This window comes from Telopea speciosissima, chromosome 11, assembly GCF_018873765.1.
Source record: "Telopea speciosissima isolate NSW1024214 ecotype Mountain lineage chromosome 11, Tspe_v1, whole genome shotgun sequence".
NCBI lineage: Eukaryota > Viridiplantae > Streptophyta > Magnoliopsida > Proteales > Proteaceae > Telopea > Telopea speciosissima.
Window position 1 is genome coordinate 15,379,523 of NC_057926.1, and position 11,972 is coordinate 15,391,494.

At 39.9% G+C, this 11,972-nt stretch overlaps 1 protein-coding gene across 6 annotated transcripts in view; it reads left to right on the forward strand.

The window, feature by feature from the left end:
- The first annotated feature begins 1,476 nt into the window (after nucleotides 1-1,476).
- Nucleotides 1,477-11,972, forward strand: part of LOC122645824 (probable GTP diphosphokinase RSH2, chloroplastic) — a 92,404-nt gene continuing 81,908 nt past the window's right edge. For 2 of the 6 annotated variants that reach the window (XM_043839202.1, XM_043839203.1), the window contains exons 1-5: nucleotides 1,477-2,026; nucleotides 9,845-9,903; nucleotides 9,981-10,112; nucleotides 10,761-10,901; nucleotides 11,700-11,756. In XM_043839202.1, coding sequence (XP_043695137.1) covers nucleotides 1,657-2,026; nucleotides 9,845-9,903; nucleotides 9,981-10,112; nucleotides 10,761-10,901; nucleotides 11,700-11,756 — 759 coding nt within the window. In that variant the 5' untranslated portion in view covers nucleotides 1,477-1,656. Of the gene's footprint in view, nucleotides 2,027-9,844; nucleotides 9,904-9,976; nucleotides 10,113-10,760; nucleotides 10,902-11,699; nucleotides 11,757-11,972 lie in introns of all 6 variants that reach the window. The other 4 variants (XM_043839199.1, XM_043839200.1, XM_043839198.1 and 1 more) reach the window with 4 other exon arrangements.

Genomic DNA, 11,972 nt, shown 5'->3' on the forward strand with positions numbered 1-11,972 from the left:
TACGCGTGTTTTGAAGACAAAACAAACCGCCGAAGAATCACCACAACACTTTCTGGACTGAATTTAGGCTTCACCAATGTCAACAAGTGAGCAAATCAAAGTGAAGATATAATGATCCACGAAGACAACTAAAATGGAAGAAAAAAACAAAATTTATTGATTGATTGTACTTCTAATAATGCTCTAACTTTATAGTTAGCCCTTCCCATGGTCAACAAAACTATCAGTTTTTTGTTAGTTGGCTACAGTGTTTTAAAGCAAGGAATCAGGATCTGAATCGGGTTTAGCTGATTCCGTTATGAATATCGAATTGATCGACAATCGGTTAAGATCGGCTAGATTTCACCTGAATCCTAGAAACTCAGATTGAAGCACCCACTTCATAACGATTTCCCGGATGATTTGCCTAATCCGATTTGATTTTGAAATCCATGATTGGCCAACGGATTTTTAGGGTATTCCATTGTGCCAAGCACAAAGTTCATTCTAGGGATGTCAAAACCCTAAACCAAACAGGTCAAAATGACAAAAAAAATCCAAAATCAAATCGAACCAATTTCTTATTGGGTGGACTTTGTTTTGGGGTATTATAAATCTAGCTAAATATTGGACCGGATCAGACTCATAAAAACATGACCCCAAACATGGAAAACTATATCAAAATCGAACCAAACTGATAAGAAACCGAGATATCAATTTGAAAACCACTAAAAAAAAACATGTTTTTTTCCCCCATAATTATGTATGGGGTGGGGATCACTACGAGGCAAACATGCACAAGGGCATCCAACAAGGGTGGAGTTTTTCATTACACAAGATGAGAATAGGTGGGGTGGTCATTTCACCCTTTCTATTTATAGGTGTAGGTGCCACACAGTTTGACAACCTTGTTTTTTCCTTATATATATATGGGAGAAAGTTCTCTGTCCGGGAGTGTGGCCTGTGCCAGTGCTCCCATGAGTCTATCTCTCTCCTCCCTATTTAAAAAGACAGCTCTACCCCCTTGTTTTAAGGAGTAGAGAGATACACATGAGAGTGCTGGCGTAGGCCACACTCCCGGACAGAAAACTGCTTCCCTATATATATATATATATATAAATGGTAAATCGAACCTAAATCGGACCAAACCTGATATCAAATTGATAAGTGATAACAACCCGATAAGAGAAAACCGAAGTACACTGAATTCAAACCAGACAGAAACAGACCGAAACCGAACCTTCTTTTATTGGTTTGGTTTTGGATTCACCCATTCCCACCTACAAATCAATTCAGCCCGTCCAAAATCGGACCGATTGACACCCCTGAGAACTAGACAAATCCTTAACTGATATGGAAAATGACATAAAAAGATTCAAATCCCACGATAAAGTGACTGTGACCTACTGACGTAGCTGCAGGCTTCATCTACCCTATCATGAATCAACAGAAGAATAACGGCAACCACGGAATCCGGAGGCTTCGTTTCCCAGTTCGCAACCACATATTCCCACCGTTGGCGTGGCAGAAATCGCGAACCTCCGATCAAATCTCAAGCCAAATCAATCTTTTCATATAATCCCTATTCTTCCTCTTCTCTTCTCAACTCGATTTCCCTAACATGTGATCCCTTCAAAGCCAACACAGAAGCTAAGCTAAGCTAAGCAACAAACAAACATGTCTTCATGCACCTGTAAAGAGCTAGGGCATCAAAATTGGGAGATGTTAGGGCATAGAAGCTCAAAATTCTTCTCTAGGGGTCCGTTTGATCATTACCCATATGGGTTTCCTCGAAGCTCAGTGAAGATCCGCTGTGTATTGGATCATATCATTCCGAAATTTGCCGTTTCTTCGTCGTTGAATTCGGTGTTTAGCTTGGGGAATGTGATTGCAGCGGCCGCGGCAGCAGCTACTGGGTCTGGTTCGTCTCATGCAGCAGTTACTTCGGCGCTGGCTCATGTTGCTGTCACTGCGGTGGCGATTGCCTCTGGGGCTTGCCTTTCTACCAAGGTTGACTTCCTGTGGCCAAGAGTAGAGGAACAACCTGGTCGGTAGTGGCTGAGAGCTTTTCGTTGGAAATTTTTTATTTTTGAATCTTCAAATTGCCCTGATTGATTCTTAAAATTGAATGTTTTGCTTCATGGAGTTTGTTAAAGTAAGTACAGTAGAGAGCCTATTAGATTAGATGGATTATGGCTATAAACGTCTATGCTGCAACTTAAGTTTGTGGCTGAAGAGAGAAGGAAAGAAGTAAATCAAGAAAAGAAAGAAGACGAAATTTGAGAGCTTGAAATTATAAGACTCACAGTGAACATCTTTATTTGAGTAACCAGAACTGACCAACTATCTCAAATGCCTGACCCAGTGATGGCAAACTCTGATAGAATAGCATAGTTGTGTACGAAACTAGAAGGATTTATTACCAACATACCGAGCTAAAATTTATTGAATTTGGAGTACTCCTGGTAGATTAAGCCCAACAACCAATTGGAATAAATCATTGATTTCAGTGTAAGAAAAGAACCAGTATCTTGAATGGAAGACTTATAAACAAATGATATCCCAAAGCTCAACTCAATTGGACCACCCAAAGTGTGTCAACTACTCCAGTCAACCTGACTGATCTGTACCTAGAAGCAACAACAACAACAACAACAACAATAACAAGATATCCTTATCCCCAACTAAATGGGGTCGGTCGATTTGTGCCATAAGCAGGAGAAAAAAAAAACTTTGAGAAGAATTCAGCCACAGCTCTGAAATTCAGTGGTTTATATTTGGAGATTGTTATATACTTTTTCCCTTAAAATTGTGTCCTACAGGAATTCTAGCTAGGGTCTCTATGGTATTCAGCAGAATGGGAAATCATGATCCATGGAGGCCTTTCTAGGCCTTTTCTTGATAATTAATATATATTATACATAATAAAGGAAGACGGAGAATATCTGCAAGATTCCTATTTAGTCAGGCATCCACATTCAATTTCAGAATCAAATTTGTTTCATAGTTCATTCCTTGGAACATCAAGTCAGGTAGTGGCATCCACAAACTCACACAGTTAAATGCTTCTATCATTTAAAACTATTACAATGAACTTATAGTTAGTAAGCTGTTACTGGAAATTGGACCTAAGAAGCCACTATAGGTGCCTCTCGAAATCTTATATCGAACCCTGGTTCTACCCTAGATCTAAATTTACCTAATCTCTCAAATGACTTATTTTGGGTGCAAATACGTAGGCAAAAGATCGAGGTATTGTACATGTGTTATCTGATTTGTCTCCACAAGCAGTTGCACAAAAGTTGGAAATGATAAAATATTGCTGCATAAGTGCTGTCCTTTGGTTGCCATTAGGGTTATTGTCCTTATTTGTAATCATGCAAAGTTTATATTATAAATAAACATGCTGCCCTAATGGTTAGACTAATTCAGTCTGGCCATATAGATGGCTTCTTCTTCTAGCCAAGAGGTTGGGTGTTGATGTAGCTGAGTGGAAAAATAGCCACTTGTTGGAAGTCACTAGGAGTCTACTATTTGGCATACATGTTCCTAAGACCTTTTGGTCCGATGGCCTTCTTGTTGCTGCCTTCCTCGTTAATTGCATGCCCACTAAGCTCCTTAGATCCTAATCCCCTTTGGAGATCTTGTCTCCTTAGGTTTCTGCCTTCTCTCTTCCCCCCATAGTGTTTGGCTGTGTCTGTTATGTCCATGTTGACAAGTTTGCTCGGACTAAACTAGATTCCAAAGCTCTCAAATGCATTTTTCTTGGGTACTCCTCTACCAAAGGATATAAGTGCTATCAACCTTCTTCTCGCCGGCGGCTTCTCTCAAAAGATGTCACCTTCTATGAATCTATCCCTTTCTTTGCTTCCCATCAGCTTCCTCTTTAAGGGGAGAATAGAGGGAGTGAAGAGGTTACTGATGTTGCCCTTGTTATTCCTCCCTTACCCATTTGTCCATTTATGCTTGATATTGGGAAACACAATGAGCTAGCTGTTGTTGACTCAGGTGTTGGTTCTGGTAAAGAAAAGGAGTTAGTTGTGTACCAAAGAAAGGAAAAGAAGACTTGCCAAGAGTCCTCTTTGGATCCACATCTTGAGATCCACCTTCCTTAGTCAGGTAACACTCATTCTCTTAATTCTTACTTGGACCTTTCCATTTCTATTCGAAAGGGAAAAAGAGCTTGCACTAATCTCATAGCCTAGTTTATTTCCTATGATTTTATTTGTAACACCCGTGCCCAAAAACCCAGGCTAATTTGAGCTTTGGTTGTAAGTCCTGAACCAGAGGTTGTAGTTGTCAGTGCCTTGTGGTGCATTGACCAAGTGTTTGTTAGAGAAGAAGGTACCCCGAGGGTGAGAGCATATACACTAGTAAGGAGACAAGTACTTTCTTCGTGTAACTTTACAGATCACCACCAGATGTACAACCTAAGGGAGAGTTGACACGCGAAGGCATTGACCCTCGAAGTGATTCGACACTAAAACAACAAGGTAACACACTCTGGTCTATCCACCCTGGTTGATGTCCTATCAACCACTCCCATCGATCAGAGCTACTGTACTGGGTGAATCTCTGCCCCATGAGTACAAGACCCGGTGCCGCGCATTGGACATCTTCTCCCCTTGTCCCAAATACCTAGTAGAGGTGTATCCCCTGACAATTTGGTTGAGTGGGACCCGCGTATCGGCCCGTACACACAAGAATCAGATAAATAATGTAATTGGGCAAGAAAGATCCTTAGCCAAACGGACCCTAAGTCACCTTCTATTTAAACCCATTTCATTTCTAAAACCCATTCTTGCTCAGCTGAAATCGTTGGAGAAGAAAAGAGAAAAGAAGGAGAAGGGAGAGGAGAGGAAAAGAAGTAGAAGGAAAAGAGGAAGAAGTAGAAGAGAAGGAAGGGGAGGCTTGCTCGTGCTGCCCAATTCTGATTTGAGGTAAGGATCCTCATCACCCTCACTCTCTTTTCCAATAGGATTAAGTTGTTCTCACTAAACCCTTGCTGAATCAAACCTTTCTTCCATTGTTCAGCCCATATGAGTGGACTCAAGTTGTGAAACTCACTAATTGCTCACAATTTCAAGGTCAACCTTTAAACCTACTCAAATTCATTCTTCTATTTCCTTCTTAGATCTAGAGCCAAGTAGAAGTTCTGAATTGAAACCAAGAATGGACCATCTAGCTTGCATGCATGTGAATTTGATATGGATTGGTTAATTAGAAACTAAATTCCTCGCATGCATGCCTTGTCCTAGCTTAAGAACCTAACCCTAGTTCTGATTTAGGCAAAGTTTGACCTTCATCATCTTGTATCCTTAGATTATAGCATTTTAAACCAAGTTCCAATTTTGCTTGTTCGATTTGGTGAAATCGAAACCCAAAACCCCATGCATGATCAATCCCATCTTCAATTAATCAAATCCCCATCCCATGGACCAAATTAGGTTACCAATTTCATAGCTTGGGTTGTTAAATCATCATCCTTGAAGTTATTTGGAAGAATCCAAGCAATATTCCCAAGATTTCTTTAAAAAACACCGCCATTACTGAGTTTGGTTGATTCACTCTGGGCAATGTCCTATCAACCACTCCCATCAGCCAGAGAATGCATTCTCAGGAAAAATAACAAGTTTAGCTACTGACTCTCTTTGAGTCTTTGGTCGATAGCCTATGGTTGATGTAGATCCACCACTCCTATCAACCAGAGCTGCTGTCAGCCTTGTTTTGGTTCTGATCTCTGTTTAAACCTAAACCTAAGTGTACCTTAGGACCCCTCCTTCACTCAAACACAATTTAACATACATAAATGATTTGACCAATGTAGGATAGAACCGCTTATACGGCGAAGCTTATCGAAGAGAGTTTTGGAAACCGATTTGATCAAACAACTGCGTACTTGACAAGGTGAGTGGAATAGACATTGATTTCTTTTATAGAGTGTTTACTTCTTTGCTTGTATGGCACTCATGCATAATGAGTATATATTAAATCCTTGTATTTAAATTTTTTTCATTCCTTTACTTATTTAGAATGTATAATTTTCATATGAATACATGCTGTACTTTCTTTCTTTACTGGTTTATGGAATATTGAAGATGTGCTGCTGAATTAAAATTACATGTTTGAATATCATGAATGGAAGTGAGATAGAATAGAAGCTGTAGTTGGCTTGGAAATGAAGGGTATGGTGCGCTGTAGTATGGGATGCAGAGCACTGTACATTTCATACTATGCTCATATAGAATGGCATGTGGCTAGGGATTATAACATCACCCGTACTACGAGCCCTTGCCAATAGGGGCTAAGGTGTTGGATACCATAATTGTGTGAGGTCAATGTCCTGAAAGGGCATTGGTCAGTTGGTAGGCCCATCATAGTCGCTAGGACGTGGTGGTAGCACAGAAATGTGTGAGGTCAGTGTCTTAGAATTGGCACTGGTCGCTTGGATGAGCCATCAGTCAATAGGGTTGGTGGTAGCACAGTGGTAACCTAGAGGGCTGGTCGGGCTGACCTTGGGAAGGGATGCTGGAGCCGACTGGTCTTCTCCAACAACTCAATATGATTGTAACCAGGTATGGGCTATTCCTATACCCAGAATACAGGTACTGGGGATTGTAGTAGTACCTATGAACCTATTGACTTAGACATTGTTGTTAGGTGGATTAAATAATTAAAATTGAATCTCATGCATATAGGATTCATATTTGTTGCACTTGCTTGCATGGTTTATTTCACTCATTGGGCTCAGTGGAGCTCATCCCTCGAGGAAACCCCCTTTTTAGATGATTTTGCAGGTAATGGTTTACCAATGGGTGATGAAGCTGTTGATGGAACTTTAGATCTTCCTTATCTTGCTGTTCTGTGACGATATTGTGGTTATTTTAATTTCTTTTCTTTCAGAAGTTTAATTATCCAGTTATTATACTTTTTAAGCATAAATGGATATGTATATACTATAACACAAGTATTTGGAATTTTACTGTAAATGATGTAATCCATCTTTTGGGTAGTTCAAGTCTTCCGTTGTACTCTGATATTCATTTATTATTATCTATTTGCCCCTTTTTGTGTGGTTTGTGACGTGTAACTACTGCTTCTGGATCCTGGAGGATTGTTGGATATCGTAGGATATCCGGTGCCCCTTTTTGTGTGGTTTGTGACGTGTAAGTACTGCTTCTGGATCCTGGAGGATTGTTGGATATCGTAGGATATCCGGGTCACTAACCGGATCCTTCTAGGGAGTGGGTTCGGGGTGTGACATTTTTTCTCCTACAAGTATTGCCTTCACTATTGCCCTTTCCTTTATTTCCATCCCTAAGAATGTCACTAAGGCTATGTCTGACCCAATGTGGAAGCAAGCAATGTATGCGGAAATGATGGCACTGGAGATGAACTATACTTGGAAACAAGTTAACCTTCCTAGGGGGGAGAGTTCCAGTTGGATGCAGATGGGTTTATACAATCAAGTATAGATTAGATGGTATTATTGAGAGATATAAGGCCAGGTTGGTGGTCAAAGGATATAGTCAGGTGTATGGCATTGACTACCAGGAAACTTTTGCTCTCGTGGTTGAACATAACTCGATACGAGTTCTCCTATCTTTGGTGACGAATAGGGATTGGCCATTGTACCAGTTGGATGTGAAGAATGCTTTCCTCCATAGTGACTTAGAAGAGGAAGTATACATGCAAACTCCTCCCGGCTTCAACTTTCCTTCTGCTGAAGGGTAAGTGTGCCTCTTAGAAAAAACACTTAATGGTCTCAAACAGTCTCCCAGGGCTTGGTTTGAGAGGTTTAGATAGGCCATTTTGAAGAATGGGTATTCTTAGAGTCAAGCTGACCATACATTGTTTACCGGACGAGGTAATGACACTATCATAACCCTCATTGTTTATGTGGATGACATTGTGGTGACTGGGAATGATAAGGCTGAGATAATGAGACTAAAGTCCTATTTGACCTAACAAATTTGAGATTAAAGATCTTGGACCTTTAAAGTATTTCTTGGGAATTGAGGTGTCAAGATCTAAGAAGGGAATAAACATCTGTCAGAGGAAGTTTGTGTTAGACTTACTGAAAGAGACAAGAATGTTGAGTTGCAAGCCAACAAACTCTTCTATTGATCAGAATCATAAATTAGGAGAAGATTGTGGACCTTTCCTTGTTGATGTAGGGAATACCAGAGGCTTGTAGGGAAGTTGATTTATCTCTCTTTGACTCGCCTAGATATTACCTATGCAGTTGAGGTAGTGAGTCAATTTATGCATGCCCCCAAGAGTGGGGACTTAGATGTTGTATACCGGATTCTTAGGTACTTGAAGTCCTCCACAGGAAAAAGTCTTCTATATGCTAAGCACAACCATTTGAGAATTGAAGGCTATAGTGATGCTGATTGGGCTGGTTCAGTTTCAGACATATGATCTACATCAGACCATTGTACCTTTGTGGGTGGCAACTTGGTCACATGGAGGAGCAAAAAGCAACTTGTTGTGGCTAGATCTTGTGTAAAAGCAGAGTTTAGAGCGATAGCCCAAGGAGTTTGTGAACTCTTATGGTTGAAGAGGCTGGTTCAAGAGTTGGGCTTTGATATTAAAGCATCTGTGAGACTTTATTGTGACAACAACGCTGCTATAAGTATAGCCCACAACCCTGTGCAATATGACAGAACAAAGCATATTGAGGTGGACAGGCACTTCATCAAAGAGAAGATTGACTTCGGCCACATATGTACTCCTTTTGTAAGAACTGGTGATCAGTTAGCCGACATCTTCACCAAAGGTCTTATCCCTCATCTGTTCAGCACTCTCGTATGCAAGCTGGGAATGTATGACATTTATTTTCCAGCTTGAGGGGGAGTGTTAGATTTAGTAAGGGTATTTTAGGCACATGCCCATTATATTGTAACTTGATGTAATGTGTTTTTACTTTTTACCTTTTACCTCACTTAATTATCTTATATTAGCATGGGGGCTAGGATGTAATTTACCTTTCTAAGTTTAGTGATCAATATATGTGAGAGTTGAGAATCCTCTCCTAACATATTCCATTGAACTCTCTCCCTCTCCATTTCCTTGTCTTCTTCTTCTTCTCCCATCTTCTTCCTTACCTCCATCACCTAATTTCCAGCTGAAGTATCAGCTAAAGTGGGCATGCAGGTCATTGTCTAGCAAGTATGGGTATCGCCACATAATGAAATATAAGAATGTCCTTGATACACAAAAAGGGGATGGGTATGAGAGAGATCACAGAGGAAAGGCTTCCAATCTTGGTCTGATAAAGTCAGGGCTTCGTGTGGCCATTGGGTAGGGTAGAGATGTTGGGTATGGTGGTCAGAGCTTCATGTGGCCCCGGGGGGGGGGGGGGGTAGAGGTGTTGGGTTACATGGGTATGGTGGCTCTTTGTCCCTGGGAATGGTTCTGATGTGGGGTTTTGTGGGTGGTTTTTGGTCCTTTCCCTTCTTTTCTTTGGGGTGGTGGAGTCGCGGTGTCATGATGGTGGTCATGAAGGCCCTTATCCGACTTTTGCCATTTGCTTCCTCCCAATCCCTTCCCTAAAGATTTTTTCTTCTGTCTTCTTTCTTCCTTTGTCTTGAACATAATCGTTAATTTCAAATTTGGGTTTATACTACTGGTAATAGTTTCAATTGCATGTCTTTTCATTCACATTATTACATGAACTAACTGTCCTCTAAAGTAGCTGAAGAATTCTGATGATTTGTGATGATTGTTGCTTCCATATTTGTCCAAGCTATATTTATCATACTCTTTGAACTGACCATAATATTGACCCATTTTTGTTGATTGATTTCTTTATCACCAACATTAGATATTATCTAATCAGACGATGATCTATGTGGTGCAGATTCTCTTATATTGGATGGAGTAGATGTTACTGGGTATCTGATCTTTCACGATGCAAAGGTTCACTATTCTGTCCTGCAGCATGGTTTGAATATCATCATTTTCTGCCACTAAGACATTAAGCTTTGTGAAGGCAGGTGCAAAAGGCTATTGCATTTGCAAGGAATGCTCACCAGGGTCAGTTAAGGAAAACAGGAGACCCTTATTTAAGTCACTGTATCCATACTGGAAGAATCTTAGCAGCTTTGGTTCCAGCAAGTGAAAAACGAGTAATTTTTTTTCAGTCACTTGAATTTGAACTTGTTGCAGTTACTTAAAGAATATTTAGATGCTTTTGCTGCTTTTAAAGTTACGTGTCCCGTTCTTCCTTCTAATGGCTAAGGTGTGATGCATCTGTGAAGGAATCTATACCATATTTTTTATGAATGGATCTAGACCACCCATTTTAGCCACCTATTGGATGTGTTTACATAGAGATGCTGGATATTTAACATCACTCAATTCAACTGAACTCAACTAATCCTTATCCCATCTATAGGGGTTTGCCATATGGATCCTGCTTTGCCATTCATCTCTATTAAAAAGCCATACTTGTTAACCCATCCATGAATGACCAATTATGGTTGCTCTCGACTGAATGATTATGATGGCCAATTATTATTATTTATTATAAAGGACCACTAAACTTGGAAACAGCCTCTCCTGCGAAGCAGGGGGTAATGCTGCATATATTTGCCCATCCCAGACCCTGCAGTAGCGTGAGCCTCGTGCACTGGGATGCTCTTTTTATTATAAAGGACCACTGAAAGGGTAGCCCTCTGATGGTTTGAGGTGCTATTTTGGCAAATAGCAGAAGCCTAGGTCCTTAAATTCTTTTTTTTTATTTTTATTTATTATTATTTCATGTTCTGCTGCAGGCTATAGATACTGTTGTGGCAGGGATTCTTCACGACGTGATTGATGACACACGTGAAACTCTGCACAGTATAGAAGAGGAATTTGATGCTGACGTAGCGAAGTTGGTAGCTGGTGTTTCTAGGCTGAGCTACATAAATCAGGTAGTTTTAAAATTGGTATTCAGTATTTTCAGAGTTTTTCTTCCCCCCCCCCCCTTTTCTTTATGTACCTTTTTTGCTAAATGACAGATGAAATTGCAATGTCAATTTTTTTTTTTTTTTTTAATCTAGATAAGGTGTATTGTTTACCACTTTGAGTTTGGGTTCCATTACATATTTTCATTTTCCTTTTTTTTTTTTATTCAAATAATGTCTAGGAGAAATGGATAATGGATATTTTGCTCATTGATCTTCAGAAGTAGGGTGCTTTTGGAAAACATGTGGAACGAGATCATGTAAATTTTGGTTTTGCATAAAATTTCAGTGCAGTTCATCATCCATAGTAGAGTGATTGCTAAATGTTAGTACAGCATACGTATTATTTCACTTATTGGAATCTGAAATTACCACATTTCTAAAATATTTATTGACATTTAAGTGATGATCACAGGTGGTTCCATCTTATATATTTCAAATGCTATGTTTAACTAACTGTAAAACTACCCAGGTTTCTGAACACAACAAAAACTAATACTTTTTATTTACCAGAAAAAATAGAACAGAAAACTTAGATTGCATTCCAGTCTTCCACTTCTTCTTCTGTGAAAGGGGAAAGAAGCAGAAGTAGTGGAAATCTTTCATTGCATTTAATTCTTCATATTGTTTGCCTTTCACCCAAATATCCATATTTTGGATTGATATTTGTATCACTGGTCAATTTATGGTTCACCAACTTACGTTAGCATTGACTGTTATATTGCTGAAAAATCTTAAAAATCAAATTGTTTTCCTTTTATGCAGCTGCTTCGGAGACATCGGCGAACAAATTTGAGCCAGGGTACACTTGGTCCTGGTGAGGTAATCCACTTGAATCATGTATCTGTTAATTAAGGGCAACAACAATGTTTATCAACACTCCCCGCATGTACAGGCCCGTACATACTCAGCCCTGCACATGCAGGGCCGTACACACACTGCCCTGCACGTGAAATGCACTGACACAGAAACACTATCACATGGCACGGAGGGGAGAATGTGTTGGCGAACCCTGTAACACATCCCAGGGATTGAATA